This window comes from Juglans microcarpa x Juglans regia, chromosome 2D (genome assembly GCF_004785595.1).
Source record: "Juglans microcarpa x Juglans regia isolate MS1-56 chromosome 2D, Jm3101_v1.0, whole genome shotgun sequence".
In the NCBI taxonomy this organism is placed as follows: Eukaryota; Viridiplantae; Streptophyta; class Magnoliopsida; order Fagales; family Juglandaceae; genus Juglans; species Juglans microcarpa x Juglans regia.
Window position 1 is genome coordinate 2,846,768 of NC_054596.1, and position 23,944 is coordinate 2,870,711.

The 23,944-nt window shown below is 38.0% G+C and overlaps 5 protein-coding genes, 1 long non-coding RNA gene and 1 other non-coding gene across 10 annotated transcripts; 4 read left to right on the forward strand and 3 right to left on the reverse strand.

The window, feature by feature from the left end:
* Positions 1-965: 965 nt before the first annotated feature.
* LOC121250995 (ferredoxin-thioredoxin reductase catalytic chain, chloroplastic) lies at positions 966-5,096 on the forward strand. The gene is made up of 6 exons (XM_041150271.1): positions 966-1,233; positions 1,445-1,557; positions 2,611-2,660; positions 2,809-2,880; positions 4,484-4,544; positions 4,899-5,096. Exons 1-6 carry the CDS (start codon positions 1,128-1,130, stop codon positions 4,941-4,943), a joined length of 447 nt encoding a protein of 148 aa, XP_041006205.1. The 5' UTR covers positions 966-1,127; the 3' UTR covers positions 4,944-5,096.
* A 1,852-nt stretch (positions 5,097-6,948) lies between these two features.
* Positions 6,949-7,094, forward strand: LOC121251282. Its single transcript, XR_005937951.1, has one exon. It is a non-coding gene; the product is annotated as a U4 spliceosomal RNA (small nuclear RNA).
* Positions 7,095-7,451: 357 nt separating this feature from the next.
* LOC121250994 (zinc finger AN1 domain-containing stress-associated protein 12) lies at positions 7,452-8,406 on the reverse strand. Of its 2 annotated transcripts, none has more exons than XM_041150269.1 (2): positions 8,183-8,406; positions 7,452-8,059 (listed from the first exon to the last, which is right to left on the reverse strand). In XM_041150269.1, exons 1-2 carry the CDS (start codon positions 8,285-8,287, stop codon positions 7,607-7,609), a joined length of 558 nt encoding a protein of 185 aa, XP_041006203.1. In that variant the 5' UTR covers positions 8,288-8,406; the 3' UTR covers positions 7,452-7,606. The 2 variants fall into 2 exon arrangements, with proteins under 2 accessions (XP_041006203.1, XP_041006204.1); XM_041150270.1 differs by having other exon boundaries at positions 7,452-8,046; positions 8,183-8,337.
* Positions 8,407-11,501: 3,095 nt separating this feature from the next.
* Positions 11,502-14,079, forward strand: LOC121250993 (U-box domain-containing protein 40). Its single transcript, XM_041150267.1, is given in 2 exon segments — positions 11,502-13,567; positions 13,570-14,079. Coding segments are annotated over 2 exon segments (1,641 nt in total). The 5' UTR covers positions 11,502-12,183; the 3' UTR covers positions 13,827-14,079.
* Positions 14,080-16,910: 2,831 nt separating this feature from the next.
* LOC121250997 (peroxidase 31-like) lies at positions 16,911-18,065 on the reverse strand. The gene has a single exon (XM_041150275.1). The coding sequence runs from the start codon at positions 17,917-17,919 to the stop codon at positions 16,942-16,944; it is 978 nt and encodes a 325-aa protein (XP_041006209.1). The 5' UTR covers positions 17,920-18,065; the 3' UTR covers positions 16,911-16,941.
* Positions 18,066-18,247: 182 nt separating this feature from the next.
* LOC121250998 lies at positions 18,248-20,283 on the forward strand. The gene is made up of 2 exons (XR_005937908.1): positions 18,248-18,575; positions 20,089-20,283. It is a non-coding gene; the product is annotated as an uncharacterized LOC121250998 (long non-coding RNA).
* Positions 20,021-23,358, reverse strand: LOC121250996 (senescence-associated carboxylesterase 101). 3 transcript variants are annotated; one of them, XM_041150274.1, is made up of 4 exons: positions 22,952-23,358; positions 22,410-22,779; positions 21,320-21,865; positions 20,021-21,052 (listed from the first exon to the last, which is right to left on the reverse strand). In XM_041150274.1, the coding sequence occupies exons 1-4, from the start codon at positions 22,966-22,968 to the stop codon at positions 20,192-20,194; spliced, it is 1,794 nt and encodes a 597-aa protein (XP_041006208.1). In that variant the 5' UTR covers positions 22,969-23,358; the 3' UTR covers positions 20,021-20,191. The 3 variants fall into 3 exon arrangements, with proteins under 3 accessions (XP_041006208.1, XP_041006207.1, XP_041006206.1); XM_041150273.1 differs by having other exon boundaries at positions 20,021-21,055; XM_041150272.1 differs by having other exon boundaries at positions 20,021-21,058.
* Between the last annotated feature and the right edge of the window lie 586 nt (positions 23,359-23,944).

Consider the following 23,944-nt stretch of genomic DNA (forward strand, 5'->3'; position numbering starts at 1 on the left):
TAGTTGAGAATTGAAGCAGGCTGATCAACTACTGCAATATTCAATTCTCCAACACATACCTGCGTGCACTTTACGTGGTAAAGGTAAGACCCAAAGCTAAGCTTCAACTGATGTAGTAGTTATTATTAACAACTTAATTTAGCATTACAAGATTCTGATCAGTAATTCTATTGACAAGATGCACACTTTTATCATACACATGACATCATTTTCACATGCATAGATCAGCTTCATGTTTTGATTTCGTGGTCGGAATTTTGTTGACTTTGGTGCATTAGTTTGAATTGATCCATTTTATGATAATATATTGGCCCGAATTCTGACATTCTGCAGCTACTTATTATGGACTTAGCGTGATTAACAAATTTAAACGCAAGGATCTGTTATGATAGTTAATGTGACAAGTTTTTTTTTTTTTTTTTTTTAAATGTCAGTAGTGTTTTGGTGTACCAATAAGCATGTTTCGAAACAGAATTTCTCGTAACGAGGCATATCATTGAGGAAGCAATTTTTTAACCAATAAATGAGAAGGGGATTTATTATTATTATTATCTTCACAACTATAATTCAATTCAAGAAAATCATGTCATTCCTCATCTTAACATATAAATTAGTGTAATTGAGCACAGTTTGGATAGTGAGATGAGATGAAATTAGATGGTTTTATATAAAAATTAAATAAAATATTGTTAGAATATTATTTTTTAATATTATTATTATTTTAGGATTTGAAAAAGTTGAATTTTTTATTATATTTTGTGTAAAATTTTAAAAAAATTGATGAGATGAGATGAGATGAGATTGTTTCTATATCTAAACAGATAATAACATTCATAAAAAAAAAAAAATATTTATATTTTATTTTATTCTTTAATGGGCCAACAATTTTAAGAAATTCGTATATAGCTCCTCAAATAGGCCCAAGATCGAGAGAGTTCAGTGGTTCGCGTAATTTCTAGGCCGATATTCATAACGAGTGGCGGGCACTGCTTTAAAATAAAAATTAGAAAGAAAATAAAGACAAACAAAAATAAGCGAAGCAAAAATATCGCAGTGTTCTCTCTTTCTCTCGCGAACAAGAGCTGTTCCCCCGTCGTGATTGCAGAGGCAGTAATCGTTGGCCCGCTATGACTCTTCAAGCTCAAGCCTCGTCGTCCTCTTTCGCCGTTGGCATTCCGTCGTTCACGTCTCCTCTCGGAGGCTCTCGCCACCGCCTCGTCGTTCGAGCCAAAGGTAACCAGGACCTCTAAATATTATTTCTCTTGATTAATTGCTTGGAATAATTCATTCAATTTTCGCATCAAAACTCGCACTGAATTTGACTTTTTTTTCTGCTATAAGCATAACCTAGAGGTCCCAAACCATCATTTCTGGAAGCCTCGAGAACGTGCTGTGCTGTAATTGAATCTGATTAACACTGATTCGAATTGGTTTGTTCTTTCAGTGGAACCTTCTGATAAGTCTGTTGAGATAATGAGGAAGTTCTCCGAGCAGTATGCTCGGAAGTCCGGAACATACTTCTGTGTGGACAAGGGAGTGACTTCTGTTGTTATCAAGGTATATCTGGATCGGATTTGCCACACTTTTGTGACGATTAATATTGTATTTGTGATTTTTTTTATCATATATGTACGAAACTCTTCGGTGGAAATTGGGTAGGAATCATAAACTTCCTCAACCTGGTTTTTTTTTTTTTAAAAAAAAAAAAAAAAAGATCACAAACGGTAGATTTATGTTGTTCCTCAAATTTACCTGCAGTAGCTTACTCTCTGGTCAATTGAAAATAAGTTTTCTGGTGTAAATATTACTAAATGGATTCTAAACTATTGTACTATTCTACTCTGGAGAAATTGCTTTTGAACCTTATTGCTTATCTTTGAGTTTGCTCTCCTCTAGTTAGAAGTTTTAATGTATCGACATGTTCATGTTCAGGCCTATTTTTGGCTTGTCTATAAGGGTCATCAATTTCTAGGAGTTTAGCATCCCCTTTTAATTTTCATGTGTCGATTTCCTCTGCCATCTGATGTCCGTTGACGTCCAAACGTTTTTAATAAAGTTCTATCAGACGGTTTTGAATGATGTGAGGGAGAAGAATATATCAAATTATGTTCTGTTTTTCATCTCCCAGATTTCGGTATGTTTTGTTTAAGTGTTGGAGCAGTTCATGATCAAAACATTAGCTCATACCATGTGTATATACATGCGGAAGGGGATATCTGTATGTATATATATGTATCTATATATTATTTTTAGGAAAGAATGTTATGGATTAATATCTATATCTTATCTATCTCTTAGAAATTAGGTGGAATGAAGAATATGTTGAGTTTTCTTAATTAGTCAGATATAAGTTGTAGACTGATGCACAGTTGTGACCTTGTCTGATGGTTGGTGAGAACAGATATTGCTAATATTTAGATTTTGCCTGAATAAGAATGCACACAATTAAATATGATAGTCTTTTCCAATCTGATTTTTAATATTGAACTCGCTGTGCTATTTTCTACTTTTCTATATTTTTCTCTTTATATTGTGTTTATCTTTTTGTTAGTTTGTCAAATGTCATTTTGTGTATTACACGTAAAAAAACTCACCTTTATATTTACTCAGGGATTGGCTGACCACAAAGATTCATTGGGTGCACCACTTTGCCCTTGCCGGTAAATATTTGCTCTTTTATTCTTGTTTTTCCTTGATATTTTTCTCTTTGTCTTATCTGTCCGGTGGAATTCCTAACTGGATCATGAGTTCCATATCGGGTTATATTAATCCAGATCATAATCCATGCATGCACCTATTTTTTATCAGGCATTATGATGACAAACCTGCTGAGGCTGGGCAGGGGTTCTGGAACTGTCCATGTGTCCCTATGAGAGAAAGGTAGAGATGTTTTTATTATTTTGAAATCAAATGCAACAAATTAACTGATATATTTTCTTTTTGATTGTTGTGGATTTGGATTTAACATACTTGAAATCCTTATGACCATAATTGTGCCCGTGCTCATTATGAGTTTTTCATGGATGATTGTTTGCTGTTGCCAAACGTCTAATAAGGAAATCAAAATTATACTTTGCAAGCATTTTTCATACAATATCGGAGCTTCATGGCCACTGATATATTTGAATTTTTTTCTTAAAGGAATTTTGAAATTGAATAAGCTGCTATGGTTCATTTGTGAGCTATCCTTAATCTTCTGGCCAGTGAGGACAAGGGAATTAATTAATGTTGGTAAATGATTATATGGTTCCAAGAGAAGTGTGAAGTTTTCTGTGTGCACTTTCTTAACTAAGAGAAGGCATGAGATAGGATTTTTGGGCCAAGAAATTGATGTTGTATATGTATATCGAGGCATGAACACACATGCTAACTTGATCCAGGATGTGTAAACGATAAGAATCATTAGAGAGAATATAAGTGCACTTTCAAGTACAGAAACTTTGCCTTACGTTGACTCAAAGCCCATGGCGTGGAGTTTGGGTTAGTCTAGCTACAAGGTCGAGTAAGAGACACAATTAGATTCAATGAAATGCAATCACATGGAGTTAGAAGTGGGAAGAGAACAGACTCTGGATGTCAATTCAGCTAGCAAAGGAATAGTGTTGGCAAATAATCTTACAGAAGATATGTGCTTAGATTAAACACTGAGACAGCATATATATTGCGAGAAGAGTTTGGAGAAGATATTGTATTGAATTGTTTGAAAAACACTAGCAGTTTAAGTTCATTGGGATTACTTGTAGCTGATAGCCAGTGCAAGGTTTTAGTCATTAGTCTCGTTGGGAACATTAATTAGGTGGAAGTGTCACCCGAGAGAACAAGTGAAAGCTTCAGGTCACAAAACTCCTGTTATTGAAGTATTATTTACAGCCTAAAGTGAAAGTTCATTGAGGGCACTCACTAGCTGTCCTAATTTGGGATGTGGGTGCCAGTATGTATGGCAGACTTTGTTAAATCTTATTGAAATGTGGATTTGCTCCAAATAAACTTAGTTGGCAAATTATAATGTCGGTTATTTGTAAGGTATATGGGTGAGATATCTGTATGGCATCACACAGTCTTTTGCAATAATTTTCATCTTGATCACCTTTGTCAGAGAGATAAAATCAACTAATGACAGAATCCTTATTAATTTGTTAATGCTAGTATATCTTATGTCTAGGCTACAGCTGCATTGTGTATAGTTTATAAACATTTCCAACCTTATAGTGATCTGCTATGATATGTTCTTTCAGGAATTCATCATTGCTTGAAAGTCTGTATCAAGCATGGGTGTCGATTTGTTTAGATTGTAAAATATAATGCTATTAAAAGATTTAAAGTTTTTCTATTGAACAGGGCTTGAAATCGTAAGCTTATCAAATCACATAAGTCTTGAACATGTGAATTTGTGAGCTATCGCAGATCATCATTTTCTTCAATTACATATGTTCATTTATATCAATCTGTCTTGCAAATTAACATGTTATATTTCCTTTGGCAGGAAGGAGTGCCACTGCATGCTCTTTCTCACTCCCGACAATGATTTTGCTGGCAAGGAACAGGTAGTTATTTACACTCTTTTATTCACCAGATTTTGATGGGGCACATTTTAACGATATCAATAGGAGGTAGATATTAAATGGCTTTTCTCAAGTGGGATTAGCCATGTTGAAGTTTGCATATGATGCTAGATTGCCATTAAGATATTCAGTAAGAACAACTCAAAATTAGACAGAAGCACGCATGTGTAGGCATGCATGGTTGCTCGTCCTTCCACACACAACTATTGCAACTACTACTACTACTACTACTACTACTACTAAACTTCTTCCAATTAGCATTATCATAAGAAGACATGCTGTAATTAGAATTTTGTTTCTTGTCTAATGCGAATTAACGTTGTATTGCCATTGTAGACCATCTCCTTGGAAGAGATCAGAGAATCGACAGCAAATATGTAACATGATTTAGTGTATCATAATCACTCGTTTAAGCAGGCATCACTTGTATTTTGGCTAAGAATGAGAGAGAATCATCATTGTATGTATATTTTATACTAATCAATAACCATATCTGGCTTTTCCGTCCCCCCTCCCAAAATTTTCTTCATTTTATTCAGATGCTTCTAGTAGTTTTTTGTCACGATGTCTGTTTCGGTAAAGCCGAATGTTAATTGCATCCCCACTCTCCCTCCCCCCACTCCCGGTATGGTCTTTTTAGGCGCAGAGCTGCCTTGTGGGTAAATGCAGCCAATACTAAAAGTGACTTGGCTTGACACGTGTGACTTTTGACATACACGTGTCTCTTATTTAGAGTATTCAATTTTTATTGAAACTGGATCCATGTATTTTCTGAGAAAAGAAATAGGTGAAATTTTTATTGTAAAGTCGGGGGCCTCGTGATTAGATTACCCGAGCAAATGATGCTTTCTTTGGACTTTTTTTTGGGGCTATTGAAAAGTTTAAAAAATATTAAATAATTTAAATGTTCATTTCAATATTTTTTAATTCTCTTTGTAAATTTAGTATTAAGGACCTAGAATCAAAATTAATTTTTAATAAAGTTCTCAAGATTAATAATGTGATATAATTTTTTATATATAAGTTAATCAAATTATTTATAATTTTTTACTTTCGAAATCTATTTCTTTTCCTTATTTTTTTTATTGGGGGATGGATGTTTCAAGCTTTAGCCCTCTGTTTTGGAGGCTGTGAGTTATGTCAGTTAGGCATTTGGCCAAAATTTAAGTGTGTTTAGATATTGAAGTGAGTTGAATTGAGTTGAATTAAGATGATAAAATATTATTAGAATATTATTTTTTAATATTATTATTATTTTAAAATTTGAAAAAGTTGAATTGTTTATTATATTTTGTATTGAAATTTAAAAAAGTTATAATGATGAATTAAGATGAGTAAAAAGTAGTTTAATAACCAAACGTATCCTAAATCTTATTAGCGAGTTGAGCTCCTGTTATTGGCGAAGTACCTGAATCAAGGTTACTAATCTTGAATCAGGGTTACTAATCCTTTTCGAGCATTGTTTTGTCATTCATTGAATCGAGTTCCCTTGCACTCTATGATATAACCGTGAAATAATATTAACAAGCTTACCGAGTGTATTTAATGTTATAATTTATTGACAATTGCATTAAAGCATCAAAATATTTATTATAAAGGTTTGTTTTGCATATGCTTCAATATTTCATTTGGGATTAAGAGAAAATTCCACCTATAAGTAGGGTTGTGCAAAATACCCGTTGGACCCGTCAACCTGTCTGGCTCGATTAGATCCGTATGATAGAAGACAGTTTTGCATCAGTCTCGGGTTGAACCCGATAAATAACGGGCAGACCCGACTCTTACAAAAATAAAAATAAAACACTTCGATCTTCAGACACAAACCTAGCAGCCAAGTCGCCCCTGTTGGTCATCGATGATTGCGAATCGCCTGTTGTTTCATCTGCAACCAACGTATTGATCAGGTAAGATGTTACATAGATTTCATTTGCCCTTCCCTAACTTAGGCGACCATTGCCTCTTCTTCACTCTGGCTTTCACTCTGCCTCTTCTCGCGTTCCCAGAAGTTCACCAGCCCATCCGAGGATCCGCAATATACAACAGCCGACGATTTGTTTACAGTCACCGCGTTTTCCTGTTTCAACAAAACCTAAACCAGGAAGTGCTTGGTTCTGTAGCTCCCTTCGCCATACCTTGACAGTTCCATCCGCCGAGCTCATGAACACAAAGGCATCGAAGTCTATGACGATGATGTTTACGGCATCTTTGTGGGCGTTGATGGACTCCAATATAACAAGCCAAGCTCTTCGTTCAAGCTCATGCACGACACTACATCGAAGTATTTGATGCGAACGATGTTGCGATGGCGTTGGATTTTGTTGGTGTTTTCGTTTTGCCTTCTGATGAATTTGGAGAGTTTGTTTTGTTGTGACTGAGGAATTGGGTTATCTTTGCGCTTGGGGCAATGACGCAGCTAGTGAGGTTCTAACTGAGGCGCGTCTATTGCTGGTTGAAAACTATTTCCAAACCTCCTCTTCGCCCTGGGTTCAACCTTGGCCGTCGAGAATTTCTGGAAAGACTCCCCTCAAGGTAAAGCTCTACGAACGAACAAAAAAAAAAAAAAAAAGATTTGAGGAATTGGGAAAGTTTTCCCAGGAGTCTGTGAATATCAAATGACCCGACCTGCATGTTACGGGTCGGGTTGTCTTTTATCTGAGTATGCGGACGGGTTGGGTCAAAAAGTAGTGCGGGTTGGACGGGTTGCAGCCCTACGTATAAGTACTGCACACGTATTAATCCAATCTAGGCTGATCATGTTGCGACCACGATATAGGTATATGTGATTTTAATAACAGTCGGTGAATATGATGTTAAGTTACTTAATATTAAAAAAATGTGATGTTAAGTTAAAATAGCTCCTGGGCTTAGATAGATAGCTGATTGAGATTATTGAAAGCACAAAGTCAAACACGTCTGTTAAATAATTTTAAAAAGAGAGAGAGTGCATGATAGAATGAGATTACAAATGTGGCACAACGAGTTTCCAACATCTTGCGAAAATGAATTGTGGGATACAAAGCATGCATTTTGAAAACTAAATTCTCTCAATATGCTTTAACGGATGAAGGGGTGCTCGATGAAGAAGACGGGGAGCCACGTCCGGTCCTGGCACAATCGCCGGCGTTCCTCGAAGCCAAAGCCGCCAAGAATTTCCCATTCCACGGCCCGCTAGACGCCCTTGCCTGCTTGCACGCATGGTCGACCGGGAAACGATGCTTCAAGCACACCTTCACCTGGCAAATCTTGCACGTGTTTGTATTCGAAAACGTCAATATCTCTTTGCAACGCCTTACGGGGCACGTCGGTTTGTTCTTCTTCTTGGGGTCGCAACTCCCTGACTTCTCGTGCCTCTCCAACATCACCTTCTCGTCCTCTCCATCCTGCCCGGTTGTCTCAATCGACATCGAGCAATTCTCGCAAACGACAACCTTTCTGCTGTTGTGGTCGGATTTCGGGCACTCGTGCTTCTTGTACGATCTATGATCTAAACAGAACACCTAAGAATACCCAAAAAAAAAAAAAAGGGAATAAATATATAATAACCCATTATTCAACGTCAATCGAATTGGGAAAGCGAGAAATTTAACGAAAAAGAGGCTGATATGAGGGAGAGTATGTACCTTTCGACAACCGTCGCATTTAAAGGGGAGAAAATCGAGTTGATGGCAATCTGGGTGCTGGCAGTGTTGACCCAAATCAGGGAAAGCTTCGGTTCCTCCTCCCATATATGAAATGAATGTGTATCTTTCTCGCCCCGAATTTTTCTTCGAATGTAATATGATGAGGGATACAGGAGCAACGGGCGTATGTTTATATAGCTTTGGACGACTTGGGGAGGAAGACAACTCCAACTCGGTTTCGGATTTAGCACCTCAAAGATGTTTCTAGGTCCGCCGTCCAATAGCTTTACGCGTAATTCGTAGTTTTGCGTTGGGAGTATGCCACGTCAACTCGAGGTAGGAGTTCTTTATTCTCAAGACAAAAGCTTGTATGCCGCTCATAGTTGACCGCATATTGTATTGTTGAGATTTATTTATTTATTATTCTTTAAAGAAGTGATTTTAAATATATTAGTGTATTTTTTTATTTTTTTAAATATTTAAATATATTAAAAAATTTTGAAAAGAAAAAAAAAAACAAAAAGTGACTAACGGTATAAACGAGTAGTGCTACTCTAGTAACTCTATCGCCTGAGTAGCACTGCTCTATTCCCAAAGCACCGTGCCTCTATATATGTTAAAAATATAAATAAGGATAAAATCAACAAATATATTTGGTAAAAGTATAAGAGTAATGTTACACGTTCTTATAGTTTTACTTACACTTTTATTTACAATATTCATTTTGTTAGTTTTCTTTTAAAATTTAAATTTTGAATTTCAAATTTTATGATTTTCAACATATCTTTAACCACATTTGGCTACTCATTATAACTCTATTTGATTAATGCTAATATAAGTCTGTTTAAAATTGTTAGCAGGAGGGCAGGAGGGGCACCCAAGTATGGCACTACCAGATGGCTTGACTTGTAACGGATGACCCCCTCCCTTCATTAAGCCATACGTTACTTGACTTGTAACGGATGACTTAATGTCATATGTTACATGTTGTAGCTTGCAACGTCTGCAATTTAATTGTAGTGTAATGTCTTGTCTTCAAGGCCAGCTGTGTGTAGATGGACTATAAATAATCCCCCTAAATTTGGTTTTGGTATCATCTGAAGTAGACAAAAAATTCTCTTTTTATTCTCTCTTGATAAGATATTTAGACTGTAAATTTGTTAAGTGTTACTCTAATTTTATACTACGTAGTACACTTCGCCACTAAGAGAAAATGTTTGGAATTTGTCAATTTAGAAAAATTTGTGAAGCGATTTTATAAGCTGATCTTGTGATATTTTTCCGCTGTACTTTCTTGTAAAGATAATGAAGTTTTTTGTACAGACGCAAGAGAATAACTACGGTTTTATAATAGTTGAAACAAAAAAAAAAAAAAAATGATACATACACAATTTTTTTCAGTCATGGTTTTAAGTTTGAGACATTTATATAAAATAACTTATAAAAATAACACTAATTTATAAAAATATCCTCATTTTAAAATATAATTATGTATTGTGAAAAGAATTGCATATGTATCATCAGTATGCTTTTACACATAATATGGGAAAGTATTTAATTAAGACTGTGTTTGGTAAGTGAAGTAGTTTTAGATTACTTCACTACTATTTATTATTATTTACAAACAATTTATTACTATTCACAAACTATTCATTATTTTTTTAATATTATTAGTTACTTATTTATTACCATTCATAAATTATATGAAATCATCTCAACATGAAAACGTACTAAATGGACGCATACGCATTGGCTCAAACTGAAAAAAAAAAAAAAGTTGCTTCACCGTAACACAAACCTCGAGTTATAATAAAAAAAGGGCAAGGTCATTGACACGGTCTCATAAGACCCTAGCCCACAATCCAGACTCAATTGGCAAACTAAACCAAAGTGATCCATGCCAATTTGTAAAGGTAGAACACCCTTTTGAAGATTGAACATGTTCTCTCTTATTAAACGAAGACAATGTAAAGAATCGATCTTTAATAGGTACATATATATTATATATATACCGACATATTGCATCCGAGATCTCTCTTGACGGTTATATTGTTATTCTTGATGCGAAGTGGGTCTCCATCAGGTGCCAACCACATCTCATATATCAAATGTACCTCACGTGCAATGTACAGTCTTTTTGTTTGTTTAATTCAAAAAGAGATTAAACAATTCAATTCATTTCATTTTATCTTATTATTATAATTTTCATAAATTCTTATATAAAATATAACAAATAATTCAACTTTTTTAAATTTTAAAATAATAATAATATAAAAAATATTATAATAATATTTTATTTAACTTTCAACTAAAATCATTTTATCTCGTCTCGTTATCCAAACCTTGTAGTGGAAAACTGATTTGAACATTTTTAGTGCAGGATATACATGAGTATCACAATCACAAACCCTCAAAACACAGACCTTCCAATTTAGTACAAGCAAGAGCGAAACGGGCCTGCTTTTTTAGCCGAGAGCCTGACATTCCACGCGGTAGAATATAGACCGATTGTTGCTCATGATGGTGTCAGCGTAAAAGATAAGTCGTTTACGCATAAATAGTTGTGGACACTGATCCTGATAGTTGCCCCGACCCTGATCCAAATGGAATGGCCTCTTCCCTGTTTCTAAGGAGTACTCTACCCTAAATTTGCAGACGGTTTGGACTTGATTTGAGCGTCTTCATTGTCATTGTCATTGTCATTGTACGTTTAGGCCTCATATACCATTTGTCGATAGAGTTGTCTATGGAAGAAAAACAAAAACATAACCGATCATCCCCTCCTACCATTTTGAAAGAAAAAAATCTGCAAAGTTTTGTCAATGACTCAATTCTATTTGAACGGGTGGGCCATCCGTAGAGCAACCAGGGGAATCAATCACTTTGGTGAAGAAAAGCGAGATATTCTGGATCAAAAAGAAAATCAGAAAAATCAAAAAGAAAGAGAGAGGGAGATATTATCCAGCCTAGAACACTCGTACAGCGTCTATCAAATGCAGAAACTTACCTACTAAGTATGCAATGATTACAAGAACTGGCGGTGGTATTCTGGGTGGCTTTAGTTTGATGATCTCCATGCCCAAGTAGTCAAAACGATTAGCCAACAAAAACAAAATTATTGGACCAAAAGGGAGAATTGAGAGCTCCTTTTCTTTAACTTTTTGATTAAACAGTGGGGCACTAAATCAGAATAAAGGATTGTCTACCACTAATGGCCCATAATAATCATAATTCTTAAAAAAAAAAAAAAAAAAAAAAGGTTTCTTTATCAGATGAAGACTCGAGAAAATGCCACATCAGTCTTCACCCAAACCTCTGTTGGGTCACGGAGTGTGAAAACCTTTTCAGGAGATGAGTAGAGTAGTAATAGATGCTTACAGGACATACCTCAGTACGAATTTTATGTAAAATCTTCGGCTTGCTGTTTCAGATTCGGGAAAGCATAATAATGGTCATTGATGTGTCACTGTAAACATGCTGTGCCGGACAGTGTTAAATTATTGAACCCAAATCCAAATCAACCTCAAGATTACGAAACACGCTTCTAATGCAGACATGGGTTGCATTGATTGGCGGCACTCACTTGCGTAAACACTTGAGACAAACCCAAATGGCTTTAAACAAGATAACATTATAGTACAGCAGAACTCGATCATCCATACTCCATAGGTTGCCCCCCAGAGCATCCTTGCTACTTTTCTCGTTGGCCCGGATTTCCGAAAGCAAAGGAATCCGCCCATACTGGTACTCTCCCAATGCCACATCGTCACTTTCGTCACACCATCCCAACAACCTCTCTCTCTCTCTCTGCTTACCTTCGGCCTAGTCATAAGTTAACATGCTCCTCAACAGTCAACACAACTTCTTTGAGTTCCACAACCTTGTGTTCCTCTAAATTTATTTTCACCTGAAAGCTATATGCTTTCATCAACATTTTTTGCAATTCCTTTCTGGTTCATCCATGATGCTGAACTGAATGTCGCGGGATTGACAAAGCGAAAATGGAGTTTCAAGAAGGTATGATGAAGTTCGTCGTTCACAAGCCCGTACAACCCAAACGGGTACTAGAAAACGGCAGAGAAACGGAGACTGCCACACCCCGGCGCAAATGGAAGATCTTCTTTGGCAAGTTCTCATCTTTACCTTCTTCAAAACCCTTGAACCTCAAAACAAAGCAACCCCCGAAGGAGTTTATCTGCCCCATTTCCGGGTCTCTCATGGCCGACCCAGTTATCGTCTCCTCAGGCCACACACTGGAACGCGCCTGCGTTCGAGCCTGCAAAGCCCTGGGCTTCACGCCCACCCTTGTGGGCTCGTCCACGCCCGACTTCTCCTCCGTTATCCCCAACCTCGCCCTCAGGTCCACCATTCTCAACTGGTGCAACAATTTCTCTGTGGACCCTCCAAAACCCATCGATTCCAACACCGCGGAAAAGTTCGTTCGTGCTTTAGTTGAGGCTGAGGCCAAGAAACGAGGTTCCCAGAACGAGAACCAAGCCCAAAAGGTCATAATCTTAGACAAGGAGCTAATCCAAGGGGCTCAAGAAAATCCGAGCGTGAACTTCGGGGACGTAGCAACGGAGGTGGATCGGTGCCGCCAGACTCACTCCTACTCGAGCTCGAACGACTCGGTCGCGACCTCCGTATCGACCCCATCCCTGCAACTTGCGACTCGGCCGAGCTGCTACTCGTCTTCTTCCTCAGAAATTGAAATCCTGGACGATAATTACACCGAAGAAGAGAGGGAAATCTTTGCCAAACTCAGAAGCCCACAGGTATTTGAGATCGAAGAGGCCGTGATTTCGCTGAGACAGATCACAAGAACCAGAGAGGACACGAGAGCCCACCTATGTACTCCTCAGTTACTCTCAACCCTCCGATCTTTGATCGTGTCCAGGTACTCAGCCATTCAAGTGAACTCAGTCGCGGCGGTAGTGAACCTGTCTTTAGAGGATGTCAATAAAGTTAAGATCGTACGTTCAGGAATCGTTCCTCCTCTGATCGATGTTTTGAAGGGAGGATTCCATGAGGCGCAGGAGCACGCTTCCGGTGCACTCTTTAGTCTAGCCCTTGATGATGGGAATAAGACAGCCATTGGCGTTTTGGGTGCATTACAGCCGTTGATTCACATGCTCCGGTCCCAGAGTGAGCGGACTCGGCATGACTCGGCACTTGCCCTTTACCATCTTTCACTCGTTCAAACCAATCGGACTAAGTTGGTAAAACTCGGATCGGTTCCCATTTTATTGGGCATGGTGAGGTCGGGTCACATGACAGGTCGGGTACTACTCATTTTATGTAACTTGGCTTTGTGTCCGGAAGGGCGGGCTGCAATGTTGGATGCTGGCGCGGTGGAATGTTTGGTCGGGTTGCTGAGGGGGTCGAGTTGGAGTCCGAGTCAGCTCGGGAGAGTTGTGTTACCGCATTATATGGGTTGAGTCATGGTGGATTGAGGTTCAAAGGGTTGGCCATGGCAGTTGAACTGGCGGAAGTAATGAAGAAGGTGGAGACAGTAGGAAGGGACCGGGCAAAGGAAAAGGCGAAAAGAATGCTTGAGATGATGAAAATGAGAGGCGGGGAAGAGGAGGATGAAGGCATAGATTGGGAGGAATTGCTTGAATTGGGGAGTCAGACTGGGTGTTGACACCATGGTGGATCAGACAAGTAGGGGTTAATTTGTCTGAGTTTTGAAGTACAGTGTTTGAAGTTATTATTCTTTTGGTGCCTTTTTTTCTCCTTTTTGCATTTTTTTTTTTTTTTGGGTTCATGTTGTAATTACTGGTGGGGTTTTATATGGGTGGTTTTTGTGGTTTTGATCTTTTGTGACTTTTTTTTTTTCACCTAAATCATGGGCAGTGAAGGTGTAAATAAGAGCTTTTGTCACAGCTGATTTTGGAGCACGACTGTTCTAGCTCAACTTGCTGCGGTGCAGTACTTTATTCTTAGAAAGAATTCAATTTTGAGATGGGTGTCATACTGTATCATTCCATTCCCCCCACTGCCTTTTTTTTTTTCTTCTTCTTCAAATTCCTCAATAAAGTGTGTCAATTATTAGTTAAATGATACGGCAAGTATTAGCAGAATTTATTTTAGCATCATGCTCAAGGAGGAGCTCAAATTGGAGTTGTTATGTTTAATAATCCCTCCCATGAGCTTATTTCAGATTCAACCATTCGAAAAAAGAAAATATTTTAACTACAAAGAGATTATACAAAAAGTAAATTTATAAACTAACGTTAATTGATGCAATACATTAGATTGTAAAATTAATTTTGTATTATAAAATAGATCTAATGAATCACGTAAAGTCATATTTATTTGTAAATTTATTTTGTATAATTTTTTTATGTCTGGAATAATTCTTTTAGAAGAATGATGGGTTTGACTAACAGTCCTGCTTCTAAGTGGTCAAGCTATTTTTTAAAGTAAAACAACCTTCCATTGCACTGTTGCCACGTCAGGAATCATACAAAAACATCAATACTCTCTACCACACACAAACCCATCTCCTTTATCGCAGATCCTGTGACCCTTAATCCACTCTCCTCTCTCCTCTCTCCCATCCTCAATGTTTATAGTATCCAATTTTGCTTCAAATCTCAATTCAGTGCAAACCAGTTTCACTTCATTCTCAAGCTCCACGTCGAAGTGTCCCTCTTCCAAAGCTCTCATTGACAGATTCTCAAAGTCTCCAAATAATTACACAAACCCAACTACCAAATTTCAACAAACGGAATGACATAAATTCTCATAATAACCAAAAGTCAACAATAATCAGATTGAAATATGCTTCTCGAATTTGTTCAACATGAAAACAATCCAAATTATTATGAAGATCAGCTAAAAAAAAAAAAAAAAAAAAATTTCTACCACGCAAGGTATTACTATCCCCATACTCCTAAAATCTGAGACCACAAAATCAAGAGGAATAAAAATGTCATTTGCTTCTTGAATTTGTTCAAGATGAAAACACCCAAATTGTGAAAAACCTAATATTTACACCACCATAAATATCATATGAAAAATCTGATATTTACACAATATACTTGTGATTTTCCCTTCTACATTTTAGCAAACACCTTGAATGCACACCATGTTCTCCATCGTAGCAGCTCTTTTGTGTTTCCATCATTCTTTTCCATAATACAAACAATCAACATTTTTTCGAAATTTTTTCTAATCCATCAAAATAGAGAACAGAGAAATTCTTGTATCTGACTCCTTGATCTTGAGATTACATCTCGTGTGCAGCGTCGAGCACCCTGGATATAGCGACATAGGAGATTTAGCTGCAGTCAGAGATGGAGCAGCCATCTGAGGAGAATGAGCAGCCGCTTGAGGAGAAGGAGTAGAAACTCAGCAGCCGCTTGAGGAGAAGGAGTAGAAACTGGATGAGTCACTGCCGAAGAGGTGAGAGATGAGACCGATGGAGATGTTTTCTGGGATGAGGTGGGAGACTAGCTTTTCTGTAAAGGAAAAAACGAATGCGAAGGGAGAAACGAGTGGGAGTTGAGATGCACAACATCTCCATGATAGTTGTGGTGGGATGCTACATGTCACTTAATTATTGACGAGCTGTTAATTAGATAATGTTAAATAGATTGGTGCTAGAGTTTTCTCTTGACTTAAATGGGAAGGGGGTGTCTTAGTAGGGAACGAAAAGCCCAAAGGTAACAGCCACATATACCTTAGGCTAGAATCTCTCCTGGTGGAGCCTTTCCCAAAGGGCCAATGGGTTAAGCTTATTGATTGTTTTTCGATGTATTAATGAGATTGCATTATGGAGTGGCAGCACTACCATTGTCTGCTGATTATGACATCTTGTCTATTCATTTGTAAAAGAGAAACGAATTATTCCAGCATTCACTAACCAGATAGGGTTAACCAGCTTTTGAGGCGCAATTCGCAGACTCCATTATTCTTGATATTTTTATTCTTTAGCATATTAATTGAAAGTCTATAGATAAGATAATATAATCAAGCAGTGAGCTTATAAAACTCTTTCTGCCCACCTTCTGTTTTCTTGGTGCTTTGAGGTCTGAGAGCATTCCAAGAAGTCCAGCTGTAGCCATGGACCACAAACACAAAAAAAGGATACGTGCGTCGAATTTCAAACCGAGTAATAACATAGGATTCGGTTTCTTGCATAGCCGACGTACTGCGAATGATCAGTAGTTGGTAGGTTGGATTGATAAAAAAAAAATCTCTCTACAGCTATAACTTTTATAAAAATAAATTTATTAATTAATATATTAATAATAAAAATAATTTTGCAATTTATCATTTATTTTTTTACCGCACTTCATAATAATTCATTGACATGCAGTACTAGATTTTGTCGATGAGATGTGTAGTTCTACGACTTCTTAATACTGTATCATTTATAAAGAACACACAAGTTACAAACATCAGATACTGAAGAGAGTGAGAGAGAGAGAGCCATCTCTATCCAGCTGCGCCATGATCACTTTACACAAATTCTGAAGAACTGAAAACATAAAAAATATAATTTGAAACCCAGAAAATAAAATAATTGTGTATATTTGAGCTTGAAAATACGACATTAATACAAATACATGTATACATATACACATACATATATATTTGTATATGTATACATATACAGTTCGTCCTCACCACAACCACCACCACCACCACCACCACCACCGCCACCATCAGATTCTCATTCATTGCACACTCGCTCGCACCAACAATCAAAACAGAGAACGGCCTCAGAAAAAGGTTTCAACTCATGATTCTTAGTTAAAGGCATCACATCTATGCCGAATCTCTCCTTGCCTCCCCGTCTGGACCTTATACAAACTTAGCTTCTCCATTGCCTTGCCAAACGCCTCAAAGAATTTGTTCTGATCCGCCGCGTACATTTGTACAAATTCCCTCGTCCTCGAATCACTGTACAGGCCGTGATCCGACCTCAACAGCCCTAACCCCTTAGGCAGATTCTGGAAGTACATGTTGTCGAACTTGTTGGGAGTCATGATGTCATTGAACACCGACAACGTGGGGTTTTTCTGATAATCCGCACAAGCTTTCTGCAACGCCTGAACAAATCTCGGATTGTACTGCGTATCGTACTGCGAATACTTGCTGCTCTGGTTATAGATCCCGGAGCTGAATTCCTTGCAATGAGAGAACCCAATGGTGTGAGCACCGCACAAGGCCACCGTTTCTTGGATCGAGAACCCATTAGAATAAAAAAGATTAATGATCTGAGACATAGACATTGTGGCTCTTGGAAGTTTGCCTTCGACATAGGATGATTTAGAGACCCGCCCATCTTTGCGTCCCAAGAAGACGTTGTAGTAGGGACCACCCACCATGGTAACAAGGTCGCGAGTGGCAACGGCTAAGATGTCGGCGCACGAGACGGTGTTGGGGCAGGCGAGCTCGAGGGCTGTCTTGGCGCGGACGACGACGTCGAATGCGTCGCCGGGGAGGGAAAGGTTGATGTCGGCGTCGCGCTCGGCTGAGTTGAAGGGGGTGGAGGAGACGAGGATGGAGGCGTCGCAGCCGTTGACGAGGCAGTCGTGGAAGAAGAGGCGGAGAGTTCCTGCGGCTGTTGTGGGGCTGTTGATCTGCTTGCTGGTGATGGTGTCTTGCATGATTTGGTTAAATCTCGGGCACGATTTCTGGTAGTAATCCAAGCTGAGCTGAGACTGTGAGGGATTGACGAAGAGCGATAGGGATGTGAGAAAGAGAAGGAGAAGCAATGCCATTTCTCTTGGTTTTCTCTCAGAGACGAAAGAAAGGAGCCTAATGCCTCAGTGGGCTGTAGAGAGATAAGAAGCTGTAGCTGAAGCGGAAGGAACTGGAGCTATGCATGCGGAAAACTGAGGGTGTGGGGGATAGATGGGACTTGGGAGTATTTTACCGTAGAGAGAGAGAGAGAGAGAGAGAGAGAGAGAGAGAGAGAGAGAGAGTGCACGCGTTACTCTCTGCACCACCAATCACGGGATGCGTGGTTTAGGGAAAGGGTGGGGCCTCCTCGTGTTTGAATTACAATCTCAACATGCAGACAGTTGGCGCCGGACACACGTTAAACGGCCCCGATGCTTACCAAAACAAGCCCCGAAATCACTCAGATGCCTTTGCAGTGTTTGACAAAATGACTATGATACGGAGGGGTATAAAGCTACCATACATGGGTGAATCTTTCGAGCCTCTGTGAATTGGGACCGTAGGATATGCCAGTATGGTAGATGCGAAAGTATTGTGGGGGGACACGGTGCCATTATTCTTACCTACAAAGCCGTTTAAATTAAATGCAAAAAATAAAAAATAAAGAAAATTATTAGCATTATGAATGGTATAGAAATTCGAACTTATTATAAAATAATTAAAGTGTTATTTGATAATTTATTTTAAAATTAAAGTAAACAAAAATTAAAATATAATTGAGAGTATTTTTGGGTTTGAACAATGAGCTTTTGCGCTGATTGCGTTAGGTCACATGGTGGATCATAAATGCTTGATGACAACTCATCTTACAACGCGGCTCTCTAATATGATGGGCCCCATTCAATTCTGTCCATAGATTGACGGTGGTGATCTTGCGGCGTAAAGTGCAGATGGACTCAGTCATCACTCATCAATTAATATATAATTATTATTTTTTATTTCATAATTTTAGTTTTGTTTTTTAAAAAAAGTTTTCTATTCACATCCCTTACATCATTTATATGCTTTTATTCTTTTATTTATTTTTTCCTTTACAGGAATATGATGTAAGATTATTGAGTAAAATTTTTCTAAAATAAATACTATAATTATCTCATTTTATGGCTTATACTTGCCTGTCCGTTTCAACTCAAAAATAGGAAATGTAAGATCAACTAATTATCATGTTTAATTTTTGAAGTGGAGAGTTTTGTTTTTAACTATATCATTTATTTTCTCATTTGATGAAAACTCAACAATATCTTTGAATTAATTACTTTCATTTGGCTGCGTTTTGATATTGTGGTGATCTCAGATGATCTGTGAATAATAATAAAAAAAATAAAAATTTTGTAAATTATAATGACTTGTTTGTGAATATTAGTAAAGTAATCTGAGACTATTTTACTTATCAAACACAGCATTAAAGTTCTTTTACTTTTTTCTCTAGTTGTGCTCTTTTAATTCTATAAGTAATGGAGTCATAAACTAGTATGAAAAATAAATAATTTATAACTCTCTTACAACTCTATATATTAAATGAATGATAATTTTAGTAGAACAAAAATATTGGAAAGAAAAAAAGAGCACCGGAATTCATGTGTCGGTGGAAGCATTCACAAACAAAAAAAGGACGATGAAGGGTAGAAAACAAAGGGATTTTCAGATAGGACTTGGAAGAAAGTAGAGAGGGCCTAACAAAAAGGCAAGGTGCAACTCTAGGCCGCAAGAAACAAGAAAGCATCCGATCGCAAGCCTTAAACAGCTTCCCACGAAACAGAGATAGTTACGTACATGACATGATTATTGGGTCAAAAGCTGAGCTCTGCTCCATCTGCTTGCTAGCTATCTCATCCATGATCCTACCTCAATAAAGCTGTTGTTCACACACCTTCCCTAGTTGTCTTTTCCTAAGCCCCACACCTTCGTGAGTATTAAGTTGGCCTAGGACAACAACAATCCTCTCTCTGTTATTTTCATTCTGCTTAGCCATACCTTGTCCACGGCACGAGTTTGACGAGGAGTTTTTTTAAACTTCTTTTAAGTTTGAAGATGAGATTGGTCCGTAGAGCTCTACGTGCGTTACTACAAAAGTCATTCATCCAAAGGTATGGTACTTGCATACTTCCTTTGCCATTAAAAGAAAGGGAAGAAGAAACAAAGACAGAAAGCCATTTTTTTCATAATTCCATAGAAAGTGTGCTCAAATACAACCCAAAAATAGCAAGCACAGAAGACATTGGGAAAAACCCCTTCACGCATTGTTGGGGAATGGCTTCGGAATCCCACACAAATTAAAAACCAAGTGCACATGGATGTCGAAAGCTTTGATTATTGCATACAAATTTCAGGGAACTCTAGAGAGCCAGTAGCATAATGGCTGTACCGGCGGGTCTTCATTAACTCGGCGAGTGGCGAACTGTGAGAAGTTCCCATAATACCTTTAGCTATAATTTCCTCGTACTCTTTCCACCATCCCATGAAGCTGCTCTTTGTTAAGAAAATCTCAGGCGATATTGCATAATTCCTGAGCAACCCCCATACATAGCCTTCAAATGCAATCAGGTTGGATTTATGTGGTCCCTCCAAGTCCACGATGCTCGACTCGCTGTTACGGATCAGCATTAATTTGCATGAAATGCGAGCCTCCTCGACGTGTGCCCAGAAGCAAGAATCCTCGGTCAGATTAGCCTCCACGTTTTTCTTCTTGGAATTAATATTTCGATTGCTTGCAGGTCTCGCATCGTCATTCAGCCATTGCTCCAATAGTTTGTAATGTTTGGGCCTTTCTTGTAAGTAGTCCGTGTGGCCATCTCTGTAGAATGCAGCAATGTCCAGAGGTTCAATCATCCTTCGGTAGTTGGTTCCTCCAAAGAGCCAGCGGGTACGAAAGGAGGCGCCTTCCTTCTGGGGCTTTTTGTCTACTTCATCAACTAATCTCTGCCAGTAGCACGTGAGGGTTTTCTTATACTTCTCAACATCTTGATCACTTGTGAAGCTTTGATTCTTATAGCTGTCATAATATCCAATTCCACTATCTTTAGAAGTCTTCTTATACCATTCCAGCTGGGCCATGTTTATTTTGATGTCATTCAGCTCCATGGACGGATCAAAAACCTGTCTCATCAATGAGAATTTCCGTTTTTCTGCCTTTGCAATCAGATCGTTGATGTCGATATTCTGCCATGGTTGCTGCTGCAACGGCTTTAAATGAGTTGAGTTGAACAAGAAGTGCGGTTTAATTTGTAAGATCTCAAATTTAACACAAATCAAGGTCTTGATATATAAAATGCTTGTGATTTTCAGCTAGTAAGAAGCATTGCACGTTTTGGTTCGACTCAATTAGGTATGTGCACATATCATGACATATATATGTGTGAGTCAAAAAAGCATTGCATGCAGTTACATATATTATTGTCCGGATTGAATTGAAATTGAGCTAGCTACCAAAGGTTGCACCTGTCCGAGTCCGGTTGCTAATACTTGCACAGTATTGCCTTCCCGTAATGGTTGCGAAATAGATACATCCAACCAGCTTGTGTCCTTGCAAATTACCTTAAGCTTGAGCTGTTCGACAACTGGCTTATAGTCAAGGAACTGCGGCGAGACCTCTGAGTAGGTTGCCGTCAAAAACACTAAAATTAACTCGGGGTCCTCAAAACAAGTAAAACCCAGTTCCGAACACAACATAAATGTGCCAAAAGGCTTGTATTCATTAGTTCGGGAAGCTGATTCAGTGGAAGGAGGATTGAGGGTTGAAGTTAAGACTCTGGGGAGTGGATCTTGGGCAGAAACTACATGCAGAAAGCAAGAGTTCCATACTGAGTATTGTAGTATAGCTTCTTTCAGGTCTTCATCACCAATAAGGGGTGAACCAAAAGTGACGCAAAGTGGGCGTTTGGTTTTTGATAAATTGATTTCTGATAGCAGCCATAAGGTGAAGAGAGAGGCGACAGATCCTCCCAGGCCGTGTCCACTTATAATTAATGGCTTGGAATCCGAAATCTGCATTGAGATATGAATCTTATACGACATTAAAAACAGGGCAATTGATCGTTCTCAATGTCATTTTACAACACTGAATATATACAAGAAAATACCTTGCTCAAAATAATCCAAAAAGTCCGTGGAAAAACAATCCAAAAAACACCAAACCCGACCCCAACCCATTGTTTCTCCTAGAACTAAAACTCTACCTGAACACCCAACTCCAACTCTAACCCCTTGATCCCCGTCATTTTACCCAACAAAAAGACAAAAAAATTATATATTTAAGTATACAAAGACCTTAAAAGTACATTGCATAGCTATCTTCCAAACCACTAAGTTCAATCATGTGGTGGTAAGTACGGGTATATGTAAGACTAACACATAAACGACACGAGGTAAAGCGTAGCATAGCTTGGTAGTTACAAAGAACTTTCAACGAAATGAAACGTTGTGCAGGGAGTTTGACCCATGCAGCTCGAGACATGGATCACCGAGAAAAGTAAAACGCAAATAAATAAATAAAAGAGAGGAAATTTTCAGGACAGAGAACCAGAGGTACCTGAGATCTCAAGAAAGGGAGCACTCCACGGATAGACTTAAAACACTCAACAGCTAGTTTGTTAATGGAGAAACATGGGTTGGTTTTGGAGCAGAGGAATTCAAAGAGTGGAAGTGTATCTTTGAGAGCTGACGATGAAACAACATCTGATGCTCCTATTGCTTGAAGATGTTCTTTGGTACAAGGAGGCCAAGTAACAAAAGCAATGATGTTACAGTTTGGTCGCTTATCATCAATCTTGAATATAACAGGGAAATCCGAGGATGATACGTTGTTGATTTCTCTGTAAAGTGCAGAAATTACATCCCATGAATCGCTCAGGACACCAGAGGTCACAGCCAAATTTCCTAATTCTGACCCACTGCTAAATCTGGTATAAAGAATCAAAGGGAAAAAATAATAGTCAAGAAATGCAAATCTGTAACAAATTTTGAGTAAGAGATGTCTTGGTCGAAAAAACAACATGAAGAAAGAACAGAAACAAAACCAACAAAGAAAAGGAAAAAAAGCAAAAGAACTGCAGTACTGAATTTTTAACTTACAATGGAGATTGGCTCATCCTCTACTGCCTTGTTAGATGTGCTATCGCAAGCAGCAATACTGATTTGGCTTTATAGAAATGAACAATTAGTAGAATCGATACCAAGCTTAGCCGAGAGAAAAAAGAATATATCAATCTGACTTTGCAGCTTAGCCGAGTAACTTCGAAGAAACTTAACATTTAAGAAATGGACAATAGCTACTGAGTCAAACATAGGAAATTAAGGACCAGACGACCGGCAGAGCAAGTCAATATAACTTGTAAGTAATTACAGAGACATGCATGGGTAGTTAGGCAGTAAATTCATAACCGGAAAATGCTATATATATATATATATGGAACTGATCTACGGAATTATACACAATCTTACACCAACATTATATGATTGGAATATGATGAGAGCAACCAGCTAAAATTATCCATAAAAATTATTCTTTGATAGCTACAAATAGATCCTAGAAAACGACGCCTTTTTTTCCATTGAAACGTGAAATACGAAATTATTTTATTTTTTCCCTTTGGAACTTTTGAAAGGATAGATTCAAGGAAATGCAATCACATGGAGTAGACTGCATGCTGTCGATTGTATTGATTTTGCTGGTAGTTGACTGAGGTCGACTAGTAGTTGCCGTGGGACTTGGGGGAGTAACAATGGCAACGGACGATAATTACAATATGGATGGATACGACAATAATGGTGGCACGATAATAACAATTTTGATAGAATCATGTTATAATTATAATCTCCATGAAATTCAAATTTGCGGGTTTAATGCTTAATGAAGATTCCAAATAATTGTTTAAATGACTCTCTTGTTTATTAATTATGCTCATCATCCACCCATCTGCACTGCCACAAGTAATGCTATACACCACACTCTCATCTTATTTTGATTATACTAAATAGTATATGACGCATGTATCACCATTAGATGATAAAGAGACATGCAATAAATGATCATTTAATAATGATAAATATGTCACATCTACTTAG

Bases quoted from the DNA above. Each gene is read 5' to 3' on its own strand.
- LOC121250997 (XM_041150275.1), bottom strand. From the start codon at position 17,919: ATGGCATTGCTTCTCCTTCTCTTTCTCACATCCCTATCGCTCTTCGTC.
- LOC121250996 (XM_041150272.1), bottom strand. The intron at 21,866-22,409 runs GTACCTCTGGTT...ATCTCAATGCAG, and splicing joins TCCCTTTCTTGAGATCTCAG to ATTTCGGATTCCAAGCCATT. The intron at 21,059-21,319 runs GTGCAACCTTTG...TTAAAGCCGTTG, and splicing joins TAGCAACCGGACTCGGACAG to CAGCAGCAACCATGGCAGAA.
- LOC121250994 (XM_041150269.1), bottom strand. From the start codon at position 8,287: ATGGGAGGAGGAACCGAAGCTTTCCCTGATTTGGGTCAACACTGCCAG. The intron at 8,060-8,182 runs GTACATACTCTC...GGGTATTCTTAG, and splicing joins AATGCGACGGTTGTCGAAAG to GTGTTCTGTTTAGATCATAG.
- LOC121250995 (XM_041150271.1), top strand. From the start codon at position 1,128: ATGACTCTTCAAGCTCAAGCCTCGTCGTCCTCTTTCGCCGTTGGCATT. The intron at 1,234-1,444 runs GTAACCAGGACC...TTGTTCTTTCAG, and splicing joins CCTCGTCGTTCGAGCCAAAG to TGGAACCTTCTGATAAGTCT. The intron at 2,881-4,483 runs GTAGAGATGTTT...TTCCTTTGGCAG, and splicing joins TGTGTCCCTATGAGAGAAAG to GAAGGAGTGCCACTGCATGC.